Source organism: Anopheles funestus, chromosome 3RL (assembly GCF_943734845.2).
Source record: "Anopheles funestus chromosome 3RL, idAnoFuneDA-416_04, whole genome shotgun sequence".
NCBI lineage: Eukaryota > Metazoa > Arthropoda > Insecta > Diptera > Culicidae > Anopheles > Anopheles funestus.
In genome coordinates, this window is record NC_064599.1 from 39,390,007 (window position 1) to 39,403,639 (window position 13,633).

At 41.1% G+C, this 13,633-nt stretch overlaps 4 protein-coding genes across 4 annotated transcripts; 1 reads left to right on the top strand and 3 right to left on the bottom strand.

The window, feature by feature from the left end:
- The first annotated feature begins 325 nt into the window (after positions 1-325).
- LOC125768909 (uncharacterized) lies at positions 326-1,298 on the top strand. Its single transcript, XM_049437229.1, has 2 exons — positions 326-407; positions 477-1,298. Exons 1-2 carry the CDS (start codon positions 399-401, stop codon positions 1,200-1,202), a joined length of 735 nt encoding a protein of 244 aa, XP_049293186.1. The 5' UTR covers positions 326-398; the 3' UTR covers positions 1,203-1,298.
- Positions 1,299-1,339: 41 nt separating this feature from the next.
- Positions 1,340-2,394, bottom strand: LOC125768929 (larval cuticle protein A2B-like). Its single transcript, XM_049437270.1, has 2 exons — positions 2,329-2,394; positions 1,340-2,260 (listed from the first exon to the last, which is right to left on the bottom strand). The coding sequence occupies exons 1-2, from the start codon at positions 2,332-2,334 to the stop codon at positions 1,763-1,765; spliced, it is 504 nt and encodes a 167-aa protein (XP_049293227.1). The 5' UTR covers positions 2,335-2,394; the 3' UTR covers positions 1,340-1,762.
- Positions 2,395-4,155: 1,761 nt separating this feature from the next.
- LOC125768906 (trichohyalin-like) lies at positions 4,156-5,367 on the bottom strand. Its single transcript, XM_049437226.1, has 2 exons — positions 5,144-5,367; positions 4,156-5,066 (listed from the first exon to the last, which is right to left on the bottom strand). Exons 1-2 carry the CDS (start codon positions 5,156-5,158, stop codon positions 4,323-4,325), a joined length of 759 nt encoding a protein of 252 aa, XP_049293183.1. The 5' UTR covers positions 5,159-5,367; the 3' UTR covers positions 4,156-4,322.
- A 327-nt stretch (positions 5,368-5,694) lies between these two features.
- On the bottom strand, positions 5,695-7,819 carry LOC125767382 (cuticle protein 19.8-like). Its single transcript, XM_049433875.1, has 2 exons — positions 7,417-7,819; positions 5,695-5,921 (listed from the first exon to the last, which is right to left on the bottom strand). The coding sequence occupies exons 1-2, from the start codon at positions 7,817-7,819 to the stop codon at positions 5,695-5,697; spliced, it is 630 nt and encodes a 209-aa protein (XP_049289832.1).
- Positions 7,820-13,633: the final 5,814 nt, after the last annotated feature.

Here is a 13,633-nt window from a genome sequence, read left to right on the forward strand (position 1 = left end):
TTTTCGCAGCTTTTGAATCTTCGAGAAGGTTTAATTCTTATTAAGTGTATTTAATTTTTCGTGGTTTCGCTCTCATTTGATGACATTGACCGAGAACATGGCTTACGAATACCCCACTAGAAGCAATCATTTTTTACAGTTACCTCACTCTTGAACTACATGTTCTGGTCGAGCGAGAGCTTCGTCTTCAGTAGGTGTTTGCATGTTTGCACCGTACCTAGTCTAAGGTCAACTGACTTCGGTATGTCGATTTGACGAGGAAGCTACACCGAGTCACGCCATTCTTCTAATGCGTTCCATTATCGGTATAAAAGCACAAGAATGCAACTGAAACCATACCATTCAGCTACCGCATTTGCAACGTGTTTCATCTTTACTTATTTGTACAGAAAACCAATATGGCTAAGGTAATGTTAGTCGTTTGAGCATATCTTTTAAGATCACAATTAACTGTATCATCATCTCTCCTTGGGTAGATTTTGGTATTTCTCTCAGCACTCCTCGTTCTGGGAGCTGCAGCTCCTCAGAACCTGCAGCAAAAAGGGGGAACTCCATTGCAAGAGCGCAAAACCAAGACGGATTGGGAGCAGATAACAAACACTATCGAGGAAGTTTTCGGCATCACTTCCGATGGAAAGCAACAAGACAAACAGGAAGATTCAGAACAAGCCGCCGACGATCGTCACATTGAGCGTAAGCGTGAGTTCAACGATCGTCAACAGGAAGGCACCGGTATGCAAAACCGCGAAGAACGCAATCGTGAAGCAATCGGACGTGCCCAAGGACGATTGCCAATACGTGAAGTACGCCGTCGACAACAAAAATCCCGCCAGGAGCAACAACTTGGTGTGAAAAAACAGACCCAATCGGGGCAGGATGATAAGCAAGGTGAAAAAGTTGATCGTTACTACAATGATTTCCCACTGTACGAGTTCGCTTACGGTGTGCATGATCCGTCAACGGGTGACAAAAAGGAACAGTGGGAAAAGCGAGTCGGTGATCATGTGAAGGGAAAGTACACGCTTGATCAGCCCGATGGTACGAAGCGTGTGGTTGAGTATGAGGCCGACGACAGGAATGGATTTGAGGCGATTGTCAAAGAAATCGATCGTATTGATGATCGTCATCGAGGTGATGTTCGCTGGGGACATTCCGATGCTCCTGTAGCGCAAAGTTACAGTAAGCTGAAGAAAGTGGATTAAGGCGCCAAACGCATGCAGAAGAAAGGGGTTTTAGTAGACAAATAAAAATTATAAGGAAGGATAAGAGAAGATATGAGATGAATGATATAAGTTAACAATAAAGATCTAAACGCTCTTAGTTACATTATGGAGTTGTAGTTCTTGGTCGCAAGAAACCTCAATATAATTTCTTCTTTCAACAGGCACCCAAAAGCTCATTTAAACCCTTTTCATTGCCATCACATTTCAACGTCCATCATGATTTAATTCAATCGACAGCCTTTTGCAAAGAAGTTACAATCCTATATTTATTATGCTGCTACAAAGTAAAGTCTCCCATTTTGGGGCTGCCACATGTAATCAATCGAAACGGAAGGAAGGAAAGAAAATGTAATTATATGCAATCTGTTGATCAGGGCTTCGATCTACGCTGCACAAACAGGGAAAGACTAAATTATACGAGTCGAGTTCAACGTACTCACGAACTGCAATTGACACCATTGTTTGTGAAGTGCTGCTAGCTGCTTACATAGCAACTCTCGTTTCTAGGTCATTATTGCATCATTTTGATTAGTGATCCGTTAGTGGTCAGTTCTCTTAAGGTAGCTATAGCTGTGCGCCACTTTGCCTTCCTTCTTTCCCACAATCGATGCTTCCTCACCTTCGGCGACGGTATCTTTACGCTCGATATTCTTCACAATAGCTTCAAAGCCTTTTTTGCCATCTGCTTCATATTCTACCACACGCTGCGTGCCGTCCGATTCGTCAAACCGATACGCACCTTTGACATGGTCACCGTGACGCTTTTCCCACTGGTCCTTGTGATCGCCACTGATAGGATCCTTTACGCCATACCCGAACTCGTAGCTAGGAATCGAAGACTTTTCCTCACCGGTCGTGTCTTTTTTCTCAATTATGGGGATCTTTTTTATTTCTTCTATTTTCTCTTCGATTATCGTATGCTCTGGGATCTTGTGAAAGACTTTCGTTTCATATGCAATTAATTTTCGTTCTTCGGGTAATGATTCCTGAGCACATGTGCAGTATAATAATTCCACAGAGACTAATAGCGCGAAAAGCTAAAAGAATACAACAAATACAGCAATAAATATATTACAAGGAACGCTTAATTACTACTGCCAATTACCTTCATCGTATATCTGAAGTTAGAATTATCTGTTGTGATAAGAAGCGAGAACTAATGGTGACTGATAGCAGCATCTCCACAATGGCTACCTTTTATACTCAGAATTTTTGCCCTTCAAACCTTGTTGGAGTGGTGAATCTAGGCAGGGGAAACCATCTTCTATTAAGAATGCAAAATCTAAGCAAAGTATACAATTACAGTTCCCAAAAGCTCGTTATTTATCCCACGAAACGTATCTCTGCTGAGCGACATGCACCCGAGGTTCAGCACGCAAACACTGACGCCCTACTTTCCTCGCATTGACTTGCGATCTCACACCAAGGTTGAACAGTTTTGCATTTCTTCGAGGTGTTTGTCTACTCACGCACCATGAACCGAGTCAAACAGTTTCCCATTGGTTTAAAGAAACATTTTCCATACGCTACACTATGCCCGGGTACACTGGCGAAAGGTGTTTTCCATTTTAAATCACCCAACAAATGTACACAATTGTGGTTTGCTTCCGATTTGGAAAGGAAATGATCATTTTAGCCGTCGTGGTCGGGTGGCTCAACATGTGCAAATCCGTAGCTGAAACGGAAGTGGCACCAACTGCGACCAATAAAAGGGGAAATGTAAATGAACACTTGGGCAACATAATTTTCTCGACCGTAACGCTCGACATGCACGAGGGGGAGGGGGGTACCTTCCATCATGAACGACGATGATTGATGCCATGGTGAGCATGAGTCGAAGGTGAGAGAGAAAAAAAAAGTAACACGAACGAAGGTGTCGTTGACTGGAACTCCGGTTCGGGAGGAGAATGGGTAGTGGCTCGTGTGCAATCTGGAAGGGATTGGTGCTCCAGTTTGTAGGTCAGTGTCGAAATTTGCACCTCAAAGGGAGCAACAATGCAAGGTTTACAATTGTGTTGGAATGGTGTGGTTAATATTTTGGAATTTTCGGAGAAAGATATGGTCATCTCAGTAGAGTAGTGTATGTTTTTATTGTGCCTTTTAATGCGTTAAAGGTTAAGTATGCGGTTGAACTAAGAAATGTTTCGCCGTTTGTATCGTTTTAATGGTAACAGGCCACAATGTTTGTTTCTACTAAATGTATATATTCATTTGTACACTCATGGATACTATGAAGTTTATTTCTTCTCATTAGTTGGTTACATTTACATGGTCTTTATGTAAACTCTTTTGGAAAAAGAGTGTGTGATATGATATGATTATTTATAATTTTTCTAATATCAAAATATTGCATAACACAATGTTATTTTATATCACAATTAAACACAAGTAAAAGTAACAGTAAAAAAAAGTTATGGTACTGTAACATGGTAATTACATGAAATGACTAAACATCGTAATAATTAGCTAATTTCAAAACTATGTATTATGGTAAATTGATTAATACACAATATTTCCATAAAACAATCTGTCACAGGTCTTTGTTCATTAATTAACGTATAATAAAATTATTCGACAAAGAATTGTTCTAAAAGAACAATGAGTTAACTAAAACTCTTATTGAACTTTGATTTATTCCTCAATTTTTATCTAGGATAGTGTTTTATGAAAGATTATTTCAGCACCAAATCTTCTTCTTCTTGGCTTTAACGACCTTACAGGTCACGCCGGCCATTTCTGGCTTACTAGACTTATTTTACCGCGTAGCCGGATAGTCACTCCTTGCTACGGGGGAAAGGTCCGGATGGGATTTGAACTCGGTCCTGCCGTGTGGACCGGCGCCATTTATCACATGCACCACCGAGCCGCTCCAGAACCAAATATAATCCTTGAACAATAAAACTGTAAGCATGAAGTGAAATGATTGATATTCGGTTAAGAAGATTTTCTGTAAAAAAATGTATTTTTTCTAAATTTTTATTTCAAAAATAATGATTCAATGGCATTTGTAACATTACGAACGATGAATATGCTGAACGATGAACAAGGAACTAATTATCTAAATCTCAAACACTCGTTTTTCTATCCCTCTACTCTCTTCTAAATTTGGCCAGTCTTGAGCTTCAGCTTGCCCGCTTCACCATCATCCTCCTTCTGTTTGTCACCTTCGTCACTTTCGACCTCCTGCTCCGTCTCAGTAATCTCACCACTCTGTCCACGCTTTACACCACCATTCAACACAAACTGTTGGCCTTCCTCGGTGTCTAAATCGATCAGTCGCAAATTACCGCCCGCTTCCTCGATTAGTAACAGGTTACGGACCCGCTGTACCACTTCCGATCCCTCCTCACCATCACCCACCCCATCGATCGAGTCTTCAATTTCGTTCTCCTCCGGAGTGGTCTGTTCGGACAACTGTTCCAACCGGACGCGATTGACGCGCTCACGTTCACGTTGTGGCAATCGTCCAACTCGACGTGCCTCCATATCCTGGCGACGAGCCTCCTTGAGGGCTTCAGCATCCTGCAATCCTTCTTGACGTCGCAGCTCGTATTCGCGGCGACGTTCGCTCAAATTGTCCAGCGTCCGTAGTATTTGTTCCCGACGGTCTTGGGTTCTTTGGAGGGTTTGCTCCCGGCGTTCGCTACGGCGACGTTCGATTTCGGCCCGGATCGCGTTCAGGACGCGACTTGCGTTAAACCGCTCCGTAGAAAGCACACTTTCCGTAACGGTGGCCGTGTCGGTGACGTTTTCCTTTGCAATCGAAGCATCTTTCGTAGAACTTGTCTGAGCTACTGATCCGCTAAGCCCGAACAGCATCACAGCACCGACCAGCAGAATAACCTGTAGAAACACGTGTTAAATACCACATCACGTCACGAACGATAACCACGCATTTCACAGTCGTGCGTCATGCTCACCTTTGCGCTGGACATTTTTCTCGAGTTGGTATTATTGCTGCTGTTCAAATCTACCCCAAGAAGCTCTTTACTACACGGCTTAAAGCAATTAGAACCAGCTCAGCGGCTCACTCGATCGAGTAAAACAACGGCTACGATTTAAACGGTACGATCGACGGTAGGGAACTGATACAGCAGCTGGGGGTTGCGCAAACTTTTATAGTGACTAGATCGAAAAGTGCTAACATTCAGCTACGATGCACCCGCACTCGTCTGCCAGACGATTGAATATTGTTCGACCGGTCAAATTTGACCAACAGTTTTCGGCCTAGATTCACTTCCGACATGCTCCGCATGCTTCATCGGCATCCCCATGTACCATCGGTTCGCTTTCCTCTTGTTTGACCACCTTTTCGGCAGAGCGTTTCATATTGCGTACCGACGTTACTGCTCTTCCACTTCAGTGTCGTCCCAACATATCTACCTCCCACCATTCTAAGGCCTACCGTATTCTAAGACACATGGTAGGAAAATGGTGTATAAACACCCACTTTGCGGAGGCTTGTTCTCGGCTATGGTTGATCGAGCGCCAGCCGAATCTGGGGCGACTTTGCTACCGAAGGATTAATCGAGTGTGATCGACACTTTCGATGTGTTTTGTGCGTTTTGTTCAGTTCTAAACCCTGAGCCATCGGTACCGTTGCCGGGTCGAGCGATTCGTTTTCGAAGCAGATCGGGTGCTTTCGTACGATTCGATGGTGCGAATGTTTAATAGTGGGTTGCATGAGTGGTTCATTTGCTTTAGAAAGTGAAAACGAACATATTTAGGAAACTAGTTTGGATGGTTAAGTGTTGTTTGGAACATTTTAGCTATTGCTTCATTTATATTCATGCTATTTTGTTAACAAAACTAGTTAAATCAGAATAACATCTTTTTTTATAAAAGTTACTCGAAACAACAATAACATTGTGATCATAGAAAATAATCAGCAAAATAAAAAAAAAATTAATTTATACAAGTTTTTCGAATTTCTTGTTGCACGATCTACTCGTTTTCTAATCTTGATTGATTTCTAAATTATAAAATAATTATAACACACTTTTTTTATCATTAAAACACAAGTTTTAAACAGCCTCTTACAATGTATAGTTGAAAGAAGCTTATTGCAAACGAAGCAAATCCCGTACTTAATTACGTGTTTGAAATAGTTTACATTTATTTAGTCATCACCACCAAGAATAGCGACAATTATTCACCAGCATACAGTGGGACACTTTAGTTTGATTTGCTGGTAGAAAAAACCACCTATCCGATACGCAAACTCTAACGGTAGTCAGAAATATGTGGAATTTACCTTTTGCAGGGAAAACCCTTTTAAGCTATTGATCCCTACACCTCACCAAACTATGGACGGTTATGGTAAACGAGCCGGGACAAGACACTTTCTTGCATGTCTGATACCGCTGCAATAGCGGTCTTTGGATAATTAAGTAAACACGGCGATTTGTGCCGGTTGAATCCAGTAGCACAAAAGCGAAGTGGCACAAATGGCATCGGAATACACCCAGGAATGACGTTCATGGACGCGGTATAATTTCCAAACTCGCCGAAGAACCTTTGCCATTTGGCGATGTCTCGTTTGATTCGATATGTGACACCCTGAACAGTTTGAAGTGGGCCTCTGATGAGGCTGCGGAGTTCTTCAAACCCAAACTGTACAGCTTAGGCCTAATGAGGTGTAACCATTGCGAAAAAAATAACGATTGCAGCTTCAGGTGAGCCTGCAAGCTGTAGAGAAGGTTTCATATTTATGCAGCTCCAGCGAGACTGTTTTTTTTTCAACGGCAGCAAGCGCGTTTACTCATTGAAAGAATGTCCACCGTAATCATGTACGCGCAACGATGTGGACTGGAAAATGGAAAGACGCAAATTCGAACCAACCTCTTCTTCGCTAATGATGGGCTTGTGATGGGGATTGCCTATTTTAAGGGGCATTGAAATAGAGGATTTATTTGACTCCAAATATACATGTGCCTTATTTTTCGATCGGCCATTCATCTACGTTTCCTTATAAGCAAACTCATCTAAATCGACGCATTACGCAGCAGGTCATTAATTGATTCGTCGATCGATTGAATCGACTCATCGGCATTTATTTGTCACTAATTGCATTTATTCGTTCGATCCAATTCGAGGCGACGGTGTGATCGGGAAGATGTGTGGCCCGATTGTAAAGGCCATTCCTGGAGCTTCTCTCAAGACCGTCCCCCCGTTGAGGACTGTAAAAGCATACTGTAGCTGTGTGCGATCGGTTCGTGATGGGTCTGGGTGCCCTTGGGCAGCTCTACATTGGTGACGATCGCCCGGAAGCCCTGCACGGCGTCTGCCTCGTACTCCACGATGCGCTGTGTCCCGTCGGCTTCCTCCAGCATGTACACACCCTGCACTCGGTCCCCGTCTCGCTTTTCCCACTGATCTTTGTGATCGCCCGTAATTGGGTCCTTCACGCCGTAAGCGAACTCGTACCGGGGTGTGTGATGTAGCGTTTTCCCTTCGTTCGATCGGTATTGATTGATGTTGCGGATGGTGTTGGAATCGGGACGCACCAGCACTACGGGTAGGGCTGCAGCAATTGACAGTAACACAAGCATCGGAATCAATCGCTGCAGGACACTTGCTTGCACGTGGGCCGGCATGCTGTTAGCTCTATTTATCTTCTAGAATAGGAACTGCAACCGAACGGACTGCACTGCACAGTGCGAGACCAATCAACTGAACCGACATGGTAAGTTTAGCATGGTTTATAAGTATGTTTTACCCGGCACAAGCTTTCGAAGAACCTTCTAAACCGTTCCGTTTCGTGCCCCGTTCGCTCCGTTGCTCGATTATAATTAACGAATCGGTCAGCTGTAAATCATATGCAAATGGTACACATGTCGATTAGGTGGTTGGATGAAAAGGATGTACTTGTAATGCAGTGTTTACAGTGAACGGGTGGCTTATGGACCTTTTGCATGCTCAATGAGATTGTCAGGTCAGTTGTTAAAGAAGCATGGCCCAGTTTCAGTTGCTGGATGGAATATTGCTTTTAAGATGTTTGAATGTTTACCCTTTGTTGTAGTCGATTATTTTACTCTTGATAACTACTTCCAGGTGATTTTTAATAAAGTTTGTAAACAGTAGTTAGGTGTCGTGAATCTCATTTTTATCGACTAATTTTAAATAACACAGAACGCTTTAAATTATTTCGAAGAAAACAGCTTCAAAATGATCGAGATGCTGCTTACAAATTTTTCGTTTTTTACTTTGGTATTTGAAATAATTAATTTTAAATCACCTACGTCATATTGACAGCGTGGAGATGTATGTATCATGGTGTTCGAGTTCAAATTATATAGTTGGAATTATGAAATCCATTTATGAATGCATTTCATAATGAAATGGAAAGTGTTTATGTGAAATCCAGTTAACAGTCTGAAGCTTTTGCTAGTTAAATTCGATTCTTTTTAAAATTTTATTGACTGACACACTGAAAGACTTAGAAATATTTTATTTAAACCAAAATGGACTCTGAGTTTGGACTGCATTTGGAACATTAGTATCATTTTCTGCCTGAACAAGTTCCCGAAAGTGAAAATGATTTCACATCTTTCTTGACACTTTCAAGTTGAGCTTGAATAGAATTCAAATATAACGCTTAACAATTTAAAGACCACACATTAACACCGGTGCTGTCTTTATTAAATTTGATTCCATTTTTCGTCATTATCATCGTTGGGTTAACTACGATTGAGTACGTCGTGTCGACATGGTCTTCACACCATTTCGACAAAAAATCAGTCCAGGGGCACAATCCGCCGTACACGGCTGCATAAAATCTCCAATAGATTTAGTTTCACTTAATCCAGACAGTTCGCTTTGCTTTTCTACGATCTCTTGAATATTCCCAAACATTGAAATCGATAAGCTTCATTTGCATCAAAGCATAAACTAGTTTAGAAGCAAGGGTATACACATTAAAACGTTAGCCTTGTCGATTTAATTTGTTGTTTTTTTCACTTACTTTTCAATTATTCCTTTGAATTGTAATAAAATCAGCAAACGCACGGGTAATAGTTCGCGCATTCACTCCGTCCAACTCTCACTCCGAAAGGTTACTTCAAACAATTTTTCCCACGTCGAATTTACCGGCACTCGATCATTTTCCACTCCAAATTGCGTTCATTTCCTTGCCCCGAAAAAAACAAAAACAACTGCGGTGTGACATTTGTGACCATTAAAGTTAGTAACCACATACCACACCGTTCCTCTAAAACATTTTTCCTCACGCACATTCAGCCGTTTTGTTTTCTACCAGTGTTGTGTTTTGCGAGTGCTTAATCATGCCGTTCTCCGAAAGTGCAACCAGTCTCCACCCATCGTGATGGTCAGCGAATCGAGACGGATTGTATGAGACCACTGATTAGGGTTCGCCTTTTGTCTGCCGCAACGCACTATCGCGAAGCACGCGAATCGCTTGATGAACTGTTTTTTTCGCACATAATTTCGCATCTAGTCCGGTGCAACGCACAGCATGACCTCTATGCCCCAGCGGATCTACGGATCGTACCGTGCTGGCGATTCGATTTTAGCATCGGCGTCATGGGAAAAAAATACCATAAGCTAGTATGGTTTATTGCCAAAAATGCTGATCTCCCCACTGAGCGGTACAATTAGTTTCAAATAAACATTTCAACACGTCACCGGCATCCCACTTGCTGGGGAGAGATTGTTGAAGGGACCATTTGCCGAGACGATCCGTCAAGCTGTAGCGTGCGACGTGTGAGAATGTCATCCGAGCCAAACAGTGATGGCGTTGGGTTGAGAGCAGGCTTTTATCTAAACGGCGTTTCCGAACCGCCGAATGCCGACGTTCTTATGAAATTGATTCATTGCATCGTATCGAGCTGTAGCAAAAGAAGGGCAAAAGGGCTTCTCGCGCGGAGAAGAGAGCAAAATTACTCTGCCCCTTAGCGGGGTGGAGTCTTTGAAGGAGTTTTTTTAAGTTTGCAGCTCAGCGTGAACGACCCGCGCGTCATATGATCGATCGACAGACAGTCCAATCAATCTTCCAGCACTGTACGATCGATTAGGATCGAGATCATCGATGAGAGTTCGTTCCTTCTATTTGGATTTACCTCAAAGCAATTGGTTTGGGCGTGTGTGTGTGTGTGTGTGTGTGTGTGTGTGTAAGTGCCTTTTTCCCATCGAATTGCACATTGCGGCATTTAGTGAGAATTTCAATGGATTGCATCAAAACGTTTCTTAGTGGAAAGGTTGACTACTAGGGTCGCAGACCTTAAACCACCCGGTGACATGCCCGACCACGTGCCCGCTTGTGCGTGTACGATCTGGATTGCTAAAACATATTTAAACCAAGCGCAGATAATAACAGTAATGATCCAACATCAACCATGAATCACGTCAAATCAACGTTAAGAGGTCACCGGCGGTATGGGACGATGGTCAGTTTAGCGATGATAGTTTCTAAATCTTTAAACGGAACTGCCCAAAGGGACGGCAGCCCTTTTTGAAAGAACACAGCATATTTGGTTTTTTTTTTTCTTCAAATCTCCATTTCTAACCGGCTTGAAGGAATGATTGTACGTATTTAGCAGAAATAAAACGGTATTTAGCTCGCCGTAGGGTGGCTCTCGTTACACGATTGCTCGGTTTTGCCGGTATGGCGCTGACCGGACATCGGTGACGTTCGCACGCAAGATCACGCTCCAATCCAATTGGTCGCGATTTGCAGCAAATTGGTTTGAGCCTTTTTAAGAGCCATCGCCCCGAGGCTGCTACTGAAGCGATAGAATGGTTTTAGTGCGTATGGTAGGAAATTGAGCTTACACGTGTTTTTTTGTTGTAGCACCACTCCTCTACGGGGATGCAAGGTTTGATGAAATTCATCTCACGGCAGTTGCAATCCACCTTTATGGAAGGTAAAGTCTGTTTTCTCACCCGAGCTATGATTAAGATTTTGGCTTGAACGACAAACGTTTCGCACAGTATTTTCACGCATCTTATTGACCAGTTTGGCAGAGGATTGGTTACCTTTCTGAGAGGTTTTAGTACTTTATGTCAAATGATGGACGTTTAATATGGATCACCTAGGATTCGCTTACTGTAGACGGTTTAAAATGTATTGCATGACATGTCCATGACCATGAACTAAATAAATGTTATCATTAACTAAGGAAATGTTTTATGAAACTAAGTACAATACTAAATGTTGAACTAATAAAAATGTATCACTAAAGTTATCTCCACAAATTGTAAACCCTGAATGTAACGTTTCGAAAGGTAGAAGTTTAGCTATGTTAGCTAAAATTCAAATTGATTCTCATCTTAAGGAACGAAAAGCTTATGAATGTATAAATATTGTCAAAAATCTCCAACAAATCCCTTAATGATGATCAACTAACATCCAATCGCAGGGTAACAAAATAAAAATTAAAGATTAATTGTACTACAATTTCCTGGAACAACGCAGCTAAACACATAAGTTCAAAACTAAATAAACGTTTACCGTAAAAAAATCGAATTGAAAATCATTTTATCAAAATTGGAAATAAGATGATATCCCTCAACCAGAAATCCAAAATGAACATTAAAAATACAATAAGTTTATTTTATAGTGTGCCTGTTTCACGCCAATGTTGACTTGCTGTGCAAAAATTAAAAAAAAAAGTGCCAAAGCTCATGAAAGTTACACAAAGCAAAATTCTTAAGATAATATTGGACGTGCCTTTATGGGCATAGTGGTAATGCTAAATTCTTACTTTTCATGGTAACATATATAAATTCATGGTAATACTAGATTGTTACTTTATAAAAAAACATTTCTTTTTAAAAATAGCAAGTTTAATTAGAATCACTTAACTTACAAGAGGAAAGAACTTACATACAACCCGATAGTTTTTCACCATCTTTTGGTAATCAATAAACAAAACTATTACTACACAGCTACTATAACTGCTCAACTAAAAGAAATAATATCCAGAAGAAGTATTTCGAACGAGCGCCCACTGTGTTTGCAGGTTTCGTACCTATTTAGTACAAATTGCATTCAAAGGAGTTGTTCCATAAAGTATTTTGCCTACATTTAGGCGCTTTAACGTTCAAACCATAATCAGCGTAACAGTGCTTCGCTTTGTTTCACTGATGGACAATAGTTGTGTTATGTAAATTTTGTACATTAAGATTTGTTCATTAATCGATGGAAATGGAAAATATACCCAGCCTTTATGTGCTATGATTCGGTAACACGTGATAAAATTATGTTTATCTTACAACCATTTCCAAATATATTTATCTTCTAAAACAGAAATGTTTAGTTTACCTCAAACTACTTATTTTTCGATGAGCTGTTTCGAAAATCATGAGCTGGTTTTTCTGGCTCAGTTAACTTATCGTCATTCGTAGTTTAAAAGGATTTGGATAACATAGGATTTAGAAACGTATTATCGTAGAATTGCCCACTATTACGTATCTCAAAAATTGTGAATATTTAATCCCCACCCTCCATATCCCTCCCTAAGCGGGCAGTTTCATCATACAAAATAACAAGAGAGCATTCTACTAAGAGGTAGTACAGCGCATTACACAACACTTACACAAATGATTTGATGACAAACTTGAAACTGCACAAATAAACAAACCTGCAGTATCGAGGAACTAACTGTTTATAAATGTTGCAATGAGTTTGAAGCGCAAAATTAAACAATTTTGTGCAATGTTTGTGACAATACATAGAATGTGAAGTGTACGAACAAAGTCAGTATGATCAGGACACTGTGCAAGGTGTGAAGCAAGCAGGACGAACGTGAAATATTTGGCAGACTTGGTCTGATCGTCGAAAATCCCCAACTGCGCTCGGTTTCTAGTACGCTAAGTTCACCTTGTGCGAAAAACGTTGTTGACATACAATTTTTGGTGTAAATAATCTATCGAACTTTGCCAACTCATAATATTTACTCCGAGTTTCAATTCTTTTTGTGAATATGTTTTGCGGGCTTCGCTTAGCCAGCTTACGGTTTCAGTGGCAATCCTACTGCACGATGAGAAGTATTCTATACTGCTTCTACGGGAATCCAGATGATGATTCAATGATCACGCCGCATTTAAAACGATACAATTGCATTTTGTATCACCAATCAAATACAGTGGAGCGCCGATTATCCGGGTACCTTTTATCCGGCTGTCCCATTATCCGTGCTGTTCGGAAATGACAGTTCCAAAGGCGAATTGACATATTAACTGCAAACCGGTGATGGCAAGAAATAAATGCCTCAATAGGAAATGATACACTTGGCTCAAGTTCGACCACATAGAACAGATTTATTGTGCAAAATGCAAATAAGAAATTTAACATCTTACTTTAGAAGAAAAAAGTTCACCCATTACACACTAAACACTAATATTTATCAATAAAAAGAGTTGTGCCTATTATCCGTGTTATTCGCTTATCC